General features: G+C 58.3%; 5 protein-coding genes across 5 annotated transcripts; 2 read left to right on the plus strand and 3 right to left on the minus strand.

The window, feature by feature from the left end:
- Positions 1–418: 418 nt before the first annotated feature.
- On the minus strand, positions 419–2,881 carry BKCO1_600027 (actin cytoskeleton organization protein; the record flags this gene model as incomplete). The annotated part of the gene is made up of 1 exon (XM_020277894.1): positions 419–2,881. The coding sequence occupies one exon, from the start codon at positions 2,879–2,881 to the stop codon at positions 419–421; it is 2,463 nt and encodes an 820-aa protein (XP_020133754.1).
- A 324-nt stretch (positions 2,882–3,205) lies between these two features.
- BKCO1_600028 (2 cyclic-nucleotide 3-phosphodiesterase) lies at positions 3,206–4,026 on the plus strand (the record flags this gene model as incomplete). The annotated part of the gene is made up of 3 exons (XM_020277895.1): positions 3,206–3,212; positions 3,347–3,788; positions 3,849–4,026. The coding sequence occupies 3 exons, from the start codon at positions 3,206–3,208 to the stop codon at positions 4,024–4,026; spliced, it is 627 nt and encodes a 208-aa protein (XP_020133757.1).
- Positions 4,027–4,245: 219 nt separating this feature from the next.
- On the minus strand, positions 4,246–5,742 carry BKCO1_600029 (argininosuccinate synthase; the record flags this gene model as incomplete). Its single annotated transcript, XM_020277896.1, has 5 exons — positions 4,246–4,548; positions 4,613–5,475; positions 5,527–5,548; positions 5,599–5,661; positions 5,728–5,742. 5 exons carry the CDS (start codon positions 5,740–5,742, stop codon positions 4,246–4,248), a joined length of 1,266 nt encoding a protein of 421 aa, XP_020133758.1.
- A 613-nt stretch (positions 5,743–6,355) lies between these two features.
- BKCO1_600030 (ste ste11 ssk protein kinase) lies at positions 6,356–10,620 on the minus strand (the record flags this gene model as incomplete). Its single annotated transcript, XM_020277898.1, has 3 exons — positions 6,356–6,897; positions 6,946–8,645; positions 8,699–10,620. 3 exons carry the CDS (start codon positions 10,618–10,620, stop codon positions 6,356–6,358), a joined length of 4,164 nt encoding a protein of 1,387 aa, XP_020133876.1.
- A 4,087-nt stretch (positions 10,621–14,707) lies between these two features.
- On the plus strand, positions 14,708–16,427 carry BKCO1_600031 (ammonium transporter; the record flags this gene model as incomplete). Its single annotated transcript, XM_020277899.1, has 5 exons — positions 14,708–14,821; positions 14,881–14,945; positions 14,995–15,249; positions 15,309–15,983; positions 16,040–16,427. The coding sequence occupies 5 exons, from the start codon at positions 14,708–14,710 to the stop codon at positions 16,425–16,427; spliced, it is 1,497 nt and encodes a 498-aa protein (XP_020133875.1).
- Between the last annotated feature and the right edge of the window lie 5 nt (positions 16,428–16,432).

Here is a 16,432-nt window from a genome sequence, read left to right on the forward strand (position 1 = left end):
CATTTCAAGTGAAACGCTACAAAATTAGCAGGCGCGAGAAACCCCAGTAACTCGTGGTATAGTAGACTATATCGTTCGCGAGCACACATGCTGATCAATCATGCACCAGCACTTGTACGAAAGAAATTCCCAAGTAGAGTTCTAGAATTAGGGTTTCAGTAGAAAGGATGAGAATGGCGTAAGCGCACTAGTTGAATAAGCATAAGTCTTTCAAAGACACCGTATCCGAGAAACCTGCGCCGAAGAAAAGACAAAGAAGAAAGGAAAGCCGGTCGTAGCTCATAGTGAAATACATCAGTTCTGCAATTGCTTTCTTTTTCTCGGATGAAATTTCAAAGAAGAAAAGACCGTTAAGCTCGGTACAGCCAATGGTGACCCTCGTCATTTCAACAAGACGAAAAAAACCCCCTCCTTGAAACTACTGAAGTGCCTTCAAGGCTTCTATCCCCTCCTGCAAGACCTGCGGGCTGTTCTCCTTGAGCAGCATCTGCTTGAGCACCTCCTCGCCCCCTTCCTCCTTGACCTTCTGTCTCGCCCTCTCCCCGACGTCCCCCTCGGCCACCACCAAGTTCTTGATGCATACAACGCCCCTGTGCCTTAGCTCGTCGCTCTCCTCGTCTGCCGCGAGCCCGAGCAAGATCTCAACTCCGCGGTCGCGCTTGACCAAGGCATCGACGGCGGCGTCGGCGCACTCGGTCAGCATCGCCAGGCCACCGCCCGCCGCGCGCCGCGTAGCAAGATCTTCGACGTCGGAAAGCGCGAGTAGAACGTGCAGGCGTTGGCTCGCCTGTGGACTGCCGTCCGCGAAGAGCATGACGCCCTGCGGGCTGGCCATGAGGTTGCAAACCAGCTCGACGGACGCACGCTGTACGAGCGGGTTGTTGGCAAGCATCAAGTCCTCGATTCGTGTCCAAGCTAGTTTGATGATGCCATCGCGTGCGTCGTCGTCCATGGACGCCAGGTTAGTCAATGCAAGGAGCGACTCAAACACCGGGAGCAGGTCGCGCTGGTCGGCCGTGAGATCGACTTCAAGGAGCTGGACGAGGGGCCGGACGGCGGAGGTGATGGGCAGGGCGCTGGAAGCCCCAAAGATGTGGTGGGGGTTGACGGAGATGAGGATGCGGGCGAGGGCGTGGGCGGCGGTGCGGAGATTCGCCTGGCAGTAAGAGGATTGTGTGTGGACAGCGGCCTTGTTGACGTTTTCGGCGACTTGGATCAGCGCCTTGACGGCACCTTGCTGTGCCATGGTACCACGATGCTTCTGCTCCTTGGACAGATTGAGGAAAATTTGAAGGACTTGCGACAAGACACTTGGGGAAGCTCTCCTGCACTCCATTACCAGCAGGGGCACTACGCCAGCTTGCAATACCTTTGCGCAGCGGATTGTGACGACTGCATCATTTTCCAATGGATCCTCTGGGGCTGGTTTCTTGGTGTTTGCATAGGCTTTGAGTTGAGCGATTCTTTTCTGCTCATCCGTCCGAACAGGACGGTAGGTTGTGAGGTTGCTGAAGATGGTTATGCCGCCAAATATTAGCGGTTTGGGGACTCCGTTGCCGCTCATCACCTTGACCAGTTCCCTCAAGAAGGTCTTATCCCGTGCCAACTCTTCCTTGACTCTCGACTTTAGCGACGAGTAAGCAAGTCCTTCAACCGATTCTTGCTTCACCGTGTTGTCGGAGTCAAGCACCACTTTCTTGAACTTCGTAACCAGTTCATCTTGATGCTCATCCTCAGACGCTGAAGTCATGGCACTGTCGTCACCGACTGGTGTATCGTGGATCTTGACAAGGATGAGTGCAGCCTTGTTTGATCTGTTCCTGTCGCTGCTGGATCTTGAGAGGTCCTCCAGCCACTCTTTACAGTTCTTATTGATTGCTTCGCGACAGTGCTTCTCGATGCAAGCTGCGCTCAGCAGCTCCAACGCGGCCTGCTCCAGCCGTTGGCTTCCACGGGTAGTGATGGTGTCCACGTACGTCTCCAGGAAGCCCTGGGTCAAGAACAGAGCGGAAGCCTGGGCGGGAGCAATCGGGAAAATGGCAGCAGCTGCAGAATAAGCTTGGATTAGGCAATCGGTCGTTGGTGCGGCGACCTTATGGGTGACATAACGCGTGATCAGCTTCTGCGAGTTGTCAGGCGAGAGCTCGAGCAGCTTGGCGGTTGCAAGGGTGGCCTGGCTGCGGAGGGACACGGGTTGGCGGATGTCCAGCGAGGAGAGGATGACATCGAAGCCGTCGGCATCGATGATGCCGTTGAGGTGGTTTGCTTCGGCGGCCAGGGCGCGGGCGATGGCCTTCATTGCACGCTCGGGATGGGCCAATCCGGCCTCCATCATCTGGGCAAGGGACAGCATGAAGATGTCCCTCAGGGCTTGGATACGCTTTTCCTTGAAGGTCCAGGAGGCGGTGTCCAGGAGGACAGCAAAGAGGCCTTCCATGCTCTGGTCACCCCGGTCGAACAGGCGCTCGAAGGTGACGTGCGGATGCTCCTTGAGCTGGGTGGCAAGGTACTGGCGGGCGTGCAGCTGGGTTTTCAGCAGAGCTCCGGTGATGCGGTCGGCAAGGTGGTCCTCTCCGCTGAGGTCCATCAGGACGGTCATGACCTCCTCGGCCACGTCGCGGGCGAGCTGGGTGTTTTCGACCAGGCGAGCAGCCTCGGAGCCGTCAGTCTCGTCCTTGGCGTTGACATAGCTCTTGACCAGGCGCACGCAGGGGCCGCGGCTTTCCTCGCGCTGCAGGCGTTGCCACTCGTCCTTGAGCAGCGGGCTTTCAGCGTCAATAGAAGAGGCCTCTTTCAGCAGCTCGGCGGCGCGCTGGTAGCCGCCGCGCTCGGACTCGCGGGAGGCGTGTTCAATGAGCTCGAGAAGCTTGGAGTCGGACATGGCGGGATCCGGCGTTGGGCCAACGCATCGGACCAGGAAATAAGCTGCGGAGGCACTAGGAGCGGGCGGTAGGCGATGGCAGGCAAGGTGTGGGGAGAGGTTGGATAGTCAGGGTTCTTGTGCTGTCACACGCTTCGACCGTGGCACGCGCTTGGGCGCAGTGGCAGGTGCTCCGCGCGCTGCTCAGGCCAGTTGCCCCTCCAGCCCCAGGTACGTCACTTACCTAACCCACCCCATCATTCTGCCCGTCCGCCGTCCCCACGGCTCACACCACCCCCGAACCCGCTCCTGTCCGAGTGACCTGCACGAGCGAAAACAGACATTATGCCAGGTATGCATGCCAGAAAAAAAAAGAAAAGAAATAGGGAACAACCGAGCCCCTCTAGCCCTTGGCGCTCGCCCCGAGGGTCACCAGAGATCACAACACACCAAGCGCGCAACTCACCAGGATTTCCCCGCTCTCAGGCTTCTCCCTCTGGCTGGTCCCCCCTGTCGCCTCTTCAGCCCGCGCCGCCCTCTCCGCGCTGATCGCCGAATCCCTCCCCGCCCAATTCCCAACCGAGCAGCCTCCCCCGCCAAGATTCGTCCCCCACGTGACACTCACCTCGGACGTCCAGTCTGACGTCTTTTCGAAATCTTCCGACGAGCAGCAGCAGAAGCGCGACGCTCGAGCCTGGCTGGAGGGATTGGCCGATCTTCCGGCTGGCCGTGACGTCCGCGTGCGCTTCGAGACACTCGACGTCGGCGAGAAATTCGTGCAGAAGCTGACCCTGCGCGTGCTCAAAGAAGGTGGCCTGCGCGAGCTCGCCCGCGTCTCGCGCCTGCACGGCGTCGAGGGCGGGAGCAACGTGGATGCTGTGGAGACGTGGCTGGACAGGGCTTATCGGCCCCATTGCAGCCTGGTGTAGTATGTGTTTGGACCCTTTCTTCCTCCCTTATCTTTCATGCTTACTTTTTACTTTTCCAGCGGTAACATGCCCATCTCGGACCAGAAAAAGGCTGAGCTTCAGAGCGTCGTTGAACAAGCCGGGATCAGCATCTTTGGTTCTGGTGATCTGGGTGGTTGGGAAGGCGGACTTGTCTGGCTGGTGCCCACTTTCAAGACAATCCCCGAATGGGAACCATGGGTGGAGGTAGCCCTTTGAACAAGGTGTGCCAGATCCTGGCATGCACAGTACGTCACAACAAACGATTGAGTCACCCAATACCAACCGCGATACGCATTGACCATTAATCCATTTTGTCATAACCTTTCCTAGATATACAAGTTCCTACCTGACTAACACTCCAGATCCACATAAACATCCGGAAAGTTTTTGGTTCTATAGTTCCCCACACGACCCAACTCCTGAAACAAAATCTTCTTACACCAAGGGCTTGACGAGATCCTCACCAGCCTCGGCCTTCTTGTTGCCGTACTTCTTGAGACGGATGGCCATGACACTGATGAAGCCAGTGGTGTCGCTGGGCTCGAAGTCGCCAATCTCGTCCATGGAGCTCTCGCTCATGTCGTACAGCTTCTCAGTGTCGGACCAGCGGCCCAGAACGCTGAAGGTGCCCTTGTAGGCACGGCAGCGGACCTGCCCGTTGACGTGCTTCTGCGAGGAAACGATCGAGTCCTCCAGGAACTCACGCTCGGGAGAGAAGTAGAGACCGTTGTAGAGGATCTAGAGAGTTCAGTCAGTCTTCGGCGCTAGCCAGCTTCGGTAGTCCAAGTGCGTCTTATCTTACCTTGGCATAGTTGAAGGTGAGGAACTGGTCACGGAGAGCGCGGACCTCCCTGTCCATGACGAGACCCTCAAGGTCGACGTGAGCAGCCCTCAGCATGGTGAGACCGGGGGTCTCGTAGCAGCCACGGGACTTGAGGCCGATGAACCTGTTCTCGACAATGTCGATCCTGCCGACACCGTGCTTCCTGGCAATGGTGTTCGCAGTGAGGAACAGCTCAACGGCGTCGGTGATTTCAGTGTCCTTGCCATCCTTCTTGTAGACGAGCTTCTTGGGGAGACCCTTCTCGAAGAAGAGGGTGAAGTCCTCAGGAGCCTCGGGGGCTTTGGTGGGGTCAGTGGTGAGCTTCCACATGTCCTCCGGAGGAGTGGTGTTGGGGTCCTCGAGGATGCCGGCCTCGTACGAGCAGTGGGCAAGGTTCTCATCCATGGACCAGGGCTTGGACTTGGTGCTGGTGACAGGGATGCCCTTCGCAGCAGCGTAGTCAAGAAGATCGTTGCGGCCGGCGAAGCGCTTGTAGAAGACCGGGTCACGCCACGGGGCGATAACCTTGATGGACGGCTGGAGAGCGTAGAAGGCGAGCTCAAAGCGGACCTGGTCGTTACCCTTGCCAGTGCAGCCGTGGGAAACAGCGAAGCAGCCCTCCTTCTGAGCGACGGCGATCTGAGCACGAGCAATCACAGGGCGGGCAAGAGAGGTGCCGAGCAGATAGACGTTCTCGTAGATGGCGTTGGCCTGGATGGCGGGGAAGCAGAGCGCCTCAACGAACTCGCGGCGGAGGTCCTCAACGTAGCAAGCAGAGGCACCAATCTGCTTGGCCTTGACCTTGGCAGCTTCGAAGTCCTCCTCCTGGCCAACATCGGCCACTGGGTCATATTAGCGGTATGCGGGGCGCGGGGCGGGTTGCAGCAGCTTACTGAAGCAGACGACCTCATAGCCCTGCATTGACAGTCAGCGGGAGCTCCAGCAAGGACAGCATGATAACTCACCTCCTCGAGCAGGTAGGCCAGAATGCAGCTGGTGTCGAGACCACCGCTGTAGGCGAGACAGACCTATCGCAACAGTCAGTACAAGCCGCAGTGAGTCAAACCCCGCAACGGGCGGCGTGTGCTTGCTACCTTTCCCTTGGTCATTGTGACGGTTGGAGGCGATGGAGTCGAGGATGGAAGAGCTCGAGGGAGATGCGGCGGAGTGGGCAACAGCGGAGGCAGTCAATTGCTTTGGGAGAAGGGTGTGAGGTGGAATGGATTGGTGTTGGGCAGCCTTGAGAGCTGGAAATTTACTGACTGTTATCGCGCGCGCTGATCGGCGTGACCTCACCGCCCTCGCATCCCCGCGGCATTAGCGGTTGCTCCGGCATCGCAGTCGTTTCTACTGGCTCACAGTCCGCATGCCCGCCGAAAAAATTTCGGCCTGCAGTGCCGCCCCAGCTTGTCCCCGGCACGCTGTCCATGCTAGCACGATTCGAGTCACAATTCACGCCTATCGGCCCCAGTCCTATTCGAGTGTGCACATTGAATTACTGTACAATATCTACCCATGCAACAAAGGCGCCGTGCTAGAAACCGTCCAAGTGTACTCCTCGCTGATGCAAACCATCGTATATGCAAAGAAAAGGCTGCTGGAACATAATTCCCGCGTGTCATGACAACAGCTGTGCTTGCTTTTTGAGAGTGGAAAAGTAAAGACCGGCTACCATGCCGGAGGAGAGGAAGGAAAGACAGGATGGAAATGAGTCACCGTCAATTAGTACATGGTATTCTGCCGTGACGCATGCAAGCTTCCGGATCCCGATGACGTCTCGCTGAGCGGAGTTTGCGGTGTCTGCGGCTCCAGAGAAAGCTGGCTCCGCAGGATCATAATCCACGAGTGCTGCAGCAACTCCGCCGCCGTGGCTCTTTTGCCAGGGTCGCGTTCGAAGCATGCCTTGAGGAAGTCGATTCCCTGATCGCTCAGCTGATCTCCCGTTGGCAGCTGAGGAGGGTTGCCTTGGGCGATGTTGTACATGATCGCCCATTCGTTGTCCAGGCTAGCCCATGGTCGTCGTCCAGTGGCCATCTCGAGAATGACACACCCAAGAGACCAGATGTCGACGGCACCCAGGCGTCCCTTGTTCTCGCCCTTGATGACTTCGGGCGACATGTACATGGGCGTGCCCGTCATCGACTTCTGCCTGCCTTGACGTGTCGCCGCGTGCTCCGCAGCCAACGTTTTGCCCTGCTTGGCGATGACCTTGGCCGCTCCGAAGTCGACAAATTTGATGACGCCGTTGTGATCGAGGAGAATATCTGCACCTCGTTAGCAAGTTTCCATGGCGCAAAGAAGATCCAACTTACTCTCTGGCTTTATGTCGCGATGCACAACGCTGCTCTCGTGGAGATAAGCCAGGCCCTCCAACATCTGCAAAGCGTAGACCATGATAACAGTCTCATCCTCGATACGGCCATGCTCCAAGAGGCCTGCAAGAGAGCCCCCAGAGCAGTATTCCATGAAGATGTAGACCTTGTCACGGTGAGGCTCGATGCCGTAGTAAGACACGATGTTCGGATGGTCGAGCATCTGCAAGACACCCATCTCATCGCGGATCTGGGATACAATCGTCGGGATGAGCTGGGGGTCCTGAAGACGGATCTCCTTGACGGCCATCAGGTGGTTAGAGTCGAGGTTGATCGCTGCGTAGACCGATCCAAAGGTACCACCGCCAATGAACTGGCCTTGCTGCCATCTGAGGGTAACGTTGGTTGCCGAGGAAGACAGGTACGTAAGAGCGCGATCGGCCTCATTCGAGTCCTCCAGGACGCGGCCAAGAGCCTGTCGTTCTGCCTCCTTGACCTTCCGTATCTCGTCGATCTCCGCAAGCTGCTCGAGCCATCCCTCACGGACAAGTTCTGCTGACTCCTCATCATTCTTCAAGCGACTGATGTCCAGTTGCTTCTTGCCCAACATCGCATCGATGCGTTGCTTCTCAGCCTGGGCCGCCATGGTCGATCTCGCTCCCATGATATCGAAATGAGAAATCAGAAGAGACATACACCCAGCAACCTTCGCACGCAGCCGAGCGTACTCCTCCTCATTTAGCGACAGGATGTTCTGGCCTCGCGTCATCATCATAGCAAACTCGAGTGCCACCACAGCCCATCTGAACGTCTTCCGATCAGACGCAATACAGTCATCACAAATGAAGCTTACCCAGTCAAGGGCAAGCCTGGTAAGTTTGAGGTTGTTTAGAGCGCGACGATTGAAGTCCATGTAGTAAACGGAACGCTGTCCGAATTCCGTCGCGAAGGCGAAGCAGGTTTGAATCAGCTCTTGGCATTCCAAGCCAAAGGTTTGTCTCCGGATGATCTCAACACTGTCCATGATGGTGTTTGACAGCTTATAAGCAACCTTCTTGATGCGCTGCAGCTCCACGTTGACACGAGGCAGATTAGCTCTTTGGTCCACGATCTTGGTCAGCTCGACATTAGCTGACTGCAAGAAGGTAGCATTGGCGTTAGCCAGACGCGTCTGTGCGCCATCGGCAACGAGTCTCATGCGGCCGATCTTCACATCAAGGTGCGGCGTCCGAAACTGGGCCTGGGATGTAGGTCCGTGCCAGCGCAGAGGGTCTTCTGGCCTAAGAATCAACAAGTAGGGATTGGTTGGATCTTCCGTAACTTCCTCCGTGTGGTAGCAAGTTCCAAGGAGAGACTGGATGTCCTGTGGTCGGTCCAACAAAACGGGGGAAGCAATGAGGTACAAGCCCTTGTTGTCTGTTGTCTGTGTTTCCACAAGAAAGTGTCCGCTCATTTCAAGAGCTTCGAAAAGATCCTGCACCTGTTCGGGAACAAGGCTGATGTTGTACTCGGTGGAGTTCTCGAACCGTGTGGTCAGGATCCTAGAGAATCGGAACAGTTTCCTTTGACGGACACGAACGGAATCAAGGATCTGCTTGTAACGTTTATCCATCTCGGCTCCAGCAACCTCCTCTGGACGTCTTTGCAGTTCCTTTTCGAAATGTGCAGTGAGGCGAGAGAGAGACTTTTGCGTCAAGTAACTGGGAATGATCAGTATATCAGAAACGAAACCACCGGCACGCAAGATAATTACCTGAACTGCTCGGCAACTTCCACGTCGCCACCTTCCAGGTGTTTTCCAAGGGTCTTGGAAAACTCCCACTCCTGCTCCAGGATTTCGGCTTCCTTAAAAGTGTTCTTGTTTGCAGAAAGCTTCCAGTTTAGCATCTTGAAGTAGAACTTGAGCGCGTCCAGTACGACGGCATCGAAATTTTCTTCTATGCACGGCGGAGGATCCCAACCAGGCTCGGATTGCGAGACCACGGTGTATGACTCCTTGATCCTGATGGCCAACTTGAGCAGGATCTGGAACTGAGCAATCATCTGCTCAGCCATCATCACACCTTGCTGCGCGGGATCCTTCATGCGCTTAGCGTAGGACAGGCGCATGCGGATAATCTCCTGCACCAGGCGTGATGGGAAGTTGATCAGGGTAAGAAGTTCCTCGATATAGGGGGGAAGATGACGTTCCTGGAAGGCACTTGCATTGGCGATCAACGTGGCTTTCGCCTTGTTGATCACGTTATTCAAGCCAACTAGAAGACTGTCTTTGCTCTGAAGAGACTTCAGGCCATCCTCCTTCAGGATCCGGTCAATGAAGGAGGAGTCGTCAGTGAGGTGGTTGTCTCTCTCCATGCGGTCCCTCCTCTTCGAGAAGTCCAGTTCATCATTGCCAACCCAGCTCCTCAGAATTGAAAGTTCCGTGTTGATGAGCTGGGTGGTGTTGTGCCACGAGATGACAGCATCGCAACTTTCACGGAAGGCTGCCGAGGCTGCACGAGGCTGAGCGTGCTCCAGTGCTTCCCAGGTAGGATAAAGGCTTTCGCACTTCCCAATCTTCTGGACCATATCTGCAACCTGCTGTGCAGCCGTCTGACCGACCTCAGCCTCTCCCTTGATTTCGAAGGTGATGATTCCCTCAATCAGGGTCTTGGCCTTCGATCGGCCGTCGTCGATGAGCCGCCGTTGGGCCTGCAGAGTGCGTCCACAACACTTGGCACGAACACCCATCCAGATCTCGGTCTTGATTGTATTGTCTCCCTGCTGCTCGCCGCCGCCGATGAGACGCTTTTTCTCCTGCTTGACGACATCGCCCGTCAAAACGCTGGCCAGCATGGAATGCCACTCCAGCCTTTCCCTGTTCTCGGGGATCTTGAGCTCCTCCACCGACGGCTCGAGGTCGTCGTTGCCATAGTACAGCAGAGTCTCCTGGTCATAGGGGTCGTTCTCGAGGTAGTCGGTGGTGGACGGCGACTCGTCGTCCGTCTCCGAGTCCTCGGTGCTGTAGCCTAGGCTGGGCGTGCGCAGGTCGGGATTGAAGAAATCGTCGTTGTCCGGCGCGTCCTGCCGTATCCGCTCAACATAGGCCTTCTCTTGCGCGCGGTACTCGGCATTCGGGTTGCGGCGGCTGCCGCGGTTCGTCGACGAGGCACGGTGGCGGGCGCCGTTGCTGCCCAGCGAATACTGCTGGGGACGCCGCTGAGGGGCATATGCATTGGACGGGGTACGGACGGCCGACGGGCGAGGCGGGCGGGCGCTGTTCATGGCGGGCGGCTGGAGCTGGGCATTCGGCGCGGCATCGTACACTCCCACGCCGTTCGGGGCGCCGCCGCTGCCTCCTCGCGAGCGAGAAGCGTAGCCGTACGGGGCGGCACCAGCCATGGGCGGGACCTCATCGCGCGGGGTGGTCGACACGGCAGGAGCAAACTCGTACTGGCCGTCGACGTCGTCGTCGTCGTAGGCGATGCGCTCGCCGAGTGCGCGCTCTGGATCCGACTCGCCGCTCGAGCCTGAGCCCGAGGTCGACGAGTCGTGGCGCGGCAGGTCAGGTGCGTCCATGGTCGGGTCAGCAGGAGCAGCGGCTGCTAGACTGTCGTCGGGTGCGGAGGGCTGGCTCTTGTCATGCTCGGGCTCCGTGAAGCGGACGCCTCGTTGGGTGGGCTCGCTGGAGCTCATGAGTGCAGGCGATCGGCCTGGAGCTAGCCGGCCCTGGGCGTAGGTTCCGGCGCGCGGGAACGGGAGCAGAGCCTCGGCGTGTGGCGGTGCGCGGACAGAGCCTGGAGCGACGCTCAGGTTTCTGCTTGATTAAACAAAGCCAGACAACAGAGGGCGCGAGAGCACGCAGCCGGCGATGGGACGCACTGCCAACGCGCAAAAACAAGCGGCGCAACCAGACGATCCCGTCGCGCCCGTCGCGCCCGTCGCGCCCGTCTGTGCCCTGCTGCCAGCGCCCGGCGAAAGCAGGTTCTCGGGGCTCCTTTCCAGCCCACACGGCACCACTCGCCGTCAAATCACCGCAACCTACCATAGCCCTACCATGGCCCGCCCCAAGTCCTGCGGTGCGTGCCGCGGCTGGGGCACCTCGCCCGCCGGTCGCCCTCCGAGGACCCGCTCTCCACGTGGATCCCCAGCCTCCGCCGCGGTTGGAGCAAAATCCCCCGTTCTGGCCCTCAGTGAAGCCTGCCGTGAGAGCCTCCGAAAGACCGCGTTGCTGACGCCTCCGCCCATGGTCCGCTCTTCCGTCCGCCAGGGCCGCCACCGGGCACTCTTTGTTTCCCCCGGCTTCGCGCCGCAACTCCGATCCAGCGCCTCTGTCGCGATCTTGCCATCTGTCTCGCGGCTAGCAGCATCGGCGTGCTAGTGGAGTCAGCCGGACACGGCCAGCACCCACCCCATGAAAGACGCCTTCGGTGATCGTTGCGATCTCATGCGGTAATACGCAATCGTCTCGCAGAGCGTGGGACTCATGGGAAAGCTCAAGCACGCTTGTGGATGGAAAACTACCGTGTGCAATGTCTTCCATGAACGCAGCAGTTACCTCCGACTCCCCCGGTCGCCATCCTACATGGCTCCAGAACTAGCTGCGCACGGTTGACTTCTACGGACCGCCAGTGCCTATAAGCTGTTGGGACAAGCGTTGGGAGCCTTGTACGGAAGACGCTTAGGGGGGTTGTTCTGGGTCACAAGTGCTCTCTTTGGACAGCGAACGCATCCCAGCAACTCCCCGCAAATGCAATCTTTTTTTTTTTTTTGCTAAACGTTGCTCGAGCAGCGTGAGCCAGTCTGGGGTTTCATCCGCCGCGTGGGACACGTCAATGTATCATGCTGTCCCCTGGTGGGTGCAAGAGGCTTCGTGTAGGAGTGTACTCTGTGAAGCATGAGAAGGGTTCTCTCGCTAGTTGCCTTTTGGTACTGTTTCGCTCCATTGGCCCGACCCAGCGTACAAGGAGTGGATCTCTTGCTGCTTTAGGGAATCTGGCCGATCCTCATCCAACGACTCGCTCGCACGCAGACAACCGTTTCTCCTTGTCTACCTAGTAAAGTCAAAAACCGTTAGTAGGAGACGCTACGGGTCAGCATCAAGGAGCAGCGCTTACTACATGGCGGGCGCACGCGAGCTGACAGGTTCCTAGCTGCCCGGTACTGCCATCAAAATGCCCGATAAATGAGAAGAACAATCTCGAAAACTGGCTCGGCTACCCTTGATCTCAAACTGCCACTGGTTGCAGCAAAAGCAAGAATAAATGCAGGAAATCAACGTCATGCCAGGGCAGATGTCGCATGTGGTGCTGCAACAACGCAGTCCGCCTCCTGCAGTGTCGTCGTCAATGCTGTGTTCAAGGTCGCATATGCAAGCAAAACCTCAGGCAGGCGCTTCCTTGTGCGACATTGTTAGGGTACAGTAAAGCAGACTTCAAGAGCGCCGCCATAGCGTAGCGCCTTCAAGTCAGCGAGGGGGCCAACCGCCGTGGAACAACTCAGATGGGCTTGACGGTGTCAATGAAGAATATAGAAGGAACTCGCAGTTTTGGGCTACAAGATTGGACGTGACGAGTCCACGCGGAATTCTGCTGACCTCAGACGCCAGAAGTAAAGTTCACTCCGAGTGGCGGGGCCTTGATACGCGGACAACGAGGGAACCTCTCCCAACCAATCAACATGATCGATGGGCGGGAGGGAGTAGCATCGTGACGGGTGGCTACAGTCCCCGGTCTTTGTGTCCTACGCCGCGGCACGGGGGGTCCACATTGTCGCAGCCGTGTTGCCGGATCTGATTCAGTGTTGTGCGACCTCAACTCCTCGGTTGCAAGACCTTCACCGCTTCGAAAAACAGACATCGGACAAAGCGAAGGATCGTGTCTCTGGGAGATGTCTCCCGCCAGAGATGGGAGAAGTACGCTTGATGGTGTATTGACGAACGGCCTTCTGCAATTCTTTATTCAGGACCAGCGACGACGTTCCTGCAAGGTCAGTGCCGGACGGCCCCATCGGCATTCTAAGTTAGCGGTAAAGAGGAGTCAAAGCTATGCCCCTTCCACCAGCGACGGCTGGTGTGAAGACTCGCCTGATGAAGGGGCAGCACGGTCTCGCCAGCGGGCGGGAAAAAGCATGGCTTGCCCGTGCAGTTATTTACTTCAGCCAGCAACGGGGTTCCGGAAGTGGATGGACACGAGGCACCACGGGGAACTATCGCAAAGAAGCAGCTGGAGCCAAGGAAAGCCCCGGACTTGGGGTTGTCGCTCTATTTTCGATGGCGTACGCCAATCACCGTCGCCGCGGTTATCAGCTGTGCCCCTCGCTTACCAAGGCGTAGATGGCTCAGACAGGGTAAGCCCTCGATCAGAGTCGCAACACCTTGCGCCAGTGGCTGGACGGAGATTTGTGGTGCCGCAGAGGCGCGTGTCCCCAACACGCACGGGAAGCCGGCGGGTGCCGGGCAGCAGAACAGGTGCAGAACCTGCGACTCGAACCATCAGCTAGAGCAGCATCCAATGCAGGGGCACAGGTACGGACGTAAATGGTGGTATTTTGGGCCCTCCCAGTCGAAGCAGCCGGCCATGGGTCCGAGTAAGCACTCGCGTGGGGACGCGCAGCGCCCAGACGTCAGGGCGTCACAGTGGCCCAGTCGGGGACGGGCGGCGTTTTGGCGGCGCTGGGCAGGGAAAGTCTGTAGAAACGAGCGGAACAAGAGGATGCACAGGACTTCCAAGACATGGGGGCGGGCGGGCAGATCTCACGAGAGACTGCAGGCGGGCGAGCTGGCAGCCTGATCCCCATGATCTTCGCCTGCATGGAACGCTGCCGACGACCCGCTCAAGCCCCGCCGCTCGGTGGTTGCCAGTAGGCCGAGAGCGCCTGGAACGGCGGCGCGGGCGCTCGCCTCCAACGGCCAACCTTAAGCAAGGGCGTGGAGCGAGCGGCGTGGGCGTCCGCCTTGCCCGCGCGGAGCCGGCTGAGATAAGGACCACGGGCGTTGCGGCGAAGGATGCATGCAGCAGACGACGCAGCACAACCCACGGCGGCGGCAGCAACTGCGCGCCCTGGTTGCAGTACAGCGGCATGTGGCATCATATCGCCGGCCCAGTGCGTCGGAGCAGATTCGTCGCGGGAGCGCGGGCAGGGGCAGTGGACACCCGGGACCGAAGCACAGGGCGGATGTCTGGGCCGCGGCTCGTCGTCGAGGTCGGTGGCAGGTGCTATCGAGCGTGGTGGTTTGGTGCCTGTAAAAGTGAATGATGAGCTGCGGCCATATCGGCCATCCCACGGGGGTGGCTCGACCTGCGCCGCAGACGGCCCCGCGATTGGCTCTCGCAGCACTGCTTATCTGTGGCTGCGGTGCGCCCGTTCGTGCGTCCGACCCCGTTTCCCACCGCGGCCTAGCGGGCTGGGCACCGCGCCCAGGAATGAGCGGAAGCTGAGGCCCTGCAGCGCAGCTTCCTAGTTCACCAGAGGTGCCCTTTCATATAACAGTTGCGCCCGTTACTGCCTCGCGTGTCAAGCTCGTTAGCTCGCTTCTTTTCCCGCCGCCTCCCGCAACGCGGATCCGGAGCGAATTACCGCGATCGACGTCCACGCCTGCTCTTTAACTCCCCCACAAAGCCGCTTCCTCGACACCACTTGCGGCCTCCGACCCTTCCACTCTTTTGCCTCCCGCCTCCCGGCGTCCGTGACGTCCGCAAGAACCACTTCGTCCAGCTCCCGCTGCCTTCCCTATTCCTCGTAACCCGACCGTCTGAACCGGCACGCGCCAGCACCATCCACCATGTCCGCCGCTGCCACCTCCGCTCTGCCCTACGTCCCGCTCGAGGCCTTCCCTACCGATGCCCCGGCCACCGGCGGCGACAGTCTGACGGAAGACTTCAATGTCTACTACCAGGTCAGTACCTTGTTCGGGCCCCACTGGCAAGCCACCCGTACTGATGCGCATCATGACAGTCGGGCGACATTGCCTGGATCCTCACCTCGACCGCTCTGGTCTTGCTCATGATTCCGGGTGTCGGGTACGTAGCATCTCAGTGCTAAGCTTTCGCCTCGCTAATTTTTGCCCAGCTTCTTCTACTCCGGCCTTGCTCGTAGGAAGTCGGCGCTTTCCTTGATCTGGCTCTCCGTCATGGCGACCGCCGTCGTGTCTTTCCAGTGGTTCTTCTGGGGCTACTCCTTGGCCTTCTCGCACTCGGCAGGCAAGTACATCGGCAACCTCGAGAACATTGGTTTCAGGAACGTCCTTGGCGCTCCTTCCGTTGCGGCTGCCACTATTCCGGATCTCCTCTTCGCCATCTTCCAGGGCATGTTCGCCGCTATCACGTAAGTTTTTACGAACCACCGTCCCCATGCAATGCCGAAAAATAATGAAATGTTGGCAGTGTTGCGCTTGCCGTCGGTGCCGTTGCTGAGCGTGGTCGCATGCTCCCCTGCGTCATCTACATGTTCATCTGGTCGACGATCATCTATGACCCCATTGCTTGCTGGACCTGGAACCCATCTGGGTGGGCTGCGAACATGGGCTCGATTGACTTCGCTGGAGGCACTCCCGTTCATATCGCGTCCGGAACTGCTGCGCTGGCTTACTCCTACATGTTGGGCAAGAGGCGTGGCCACGGTACCCAAGAGCTCAACTACCGCCCCCACAACGTCACTCACATCGTCATCGGCACCGTCTTCCTGTGGGTTGGTTGGTTTGGTTTCAACGCCGGTTCTGCCGGTGCAGCTAACGTCCGCGCTGTGATGGCCGCTGTTGTTACCAACCTCGCGGCTTGCGTTGGTGGCATTACCTGGTGCTTGGTCGACTACAGGCTTGAGAAGAAGTGGTCTACTGTCGGCTTCTGCTCCGGTGTGATTGCTGGTCTCGTGGCCATTACCCCCGGATCTGGCTTCGTGCCTGCTTGGGCTGCTGTTGTCTTCGGCGTGTGCGGCGGGGCTTTCTGCAACTACGCTACCAAGCTCAAGTACTTTCTCCGCTGTGACGACGCCCTCGACATCTTCGCCGTCCATGGCGTTGGCGGCTTCGTCGGGAACATCCTCACTGCGTTCTTTGCCGCGTAAGTTTCCCCGCTTCCTCACCATCGCTGTGTGAAACAACCTAATTGTGCTATAGTGATTACATCGCTCACCTCGATGGCACCACTGAGATTGATGGTGGCTGGCTCAACCACAACTGGATCCAGCTGGGCTACCAGCTTGCCGACTCTGTCGCAGGCGGCGCCTACTCATTCGGCGGAACTTGCATCATCTTGGGTGCTCTTGGCTTCTTGGGCACCTGGATCCCAGCCCTGAGGCTCCGTGCCACCGAAGAGGAGGAAATTCTCGGTATCGACGACGTCGAGATCGGTGAGTTCGCGTACGACTACGTTGAGCTTGCTCGTGAGGCCAAGACCCCTGAGGATGATGACGCCATGTCTCGTCACTCAATTGTGCGCACTTCGAGCCACGAGGGCCACGAGAAGAACCATGACTCGATGGGCTCGCAGCAACCCCTCCACTAGGCGTT

This window comes from Diplodia corticola (assembly GCF_001883845.1).
Source record: "Diplodia corticola strain CBS 112549 chromosome Unknown scaffold6, whole genome shotgun sequence".
Classification (NCBI taxonomy): domain Eukaryota; kingdom Fungi; phylum Ascomycota; class Dothideomycetes; order Botryosphaeriales; family Botryosphaeriaceae; genus Diplodia; species Diplodia corticola.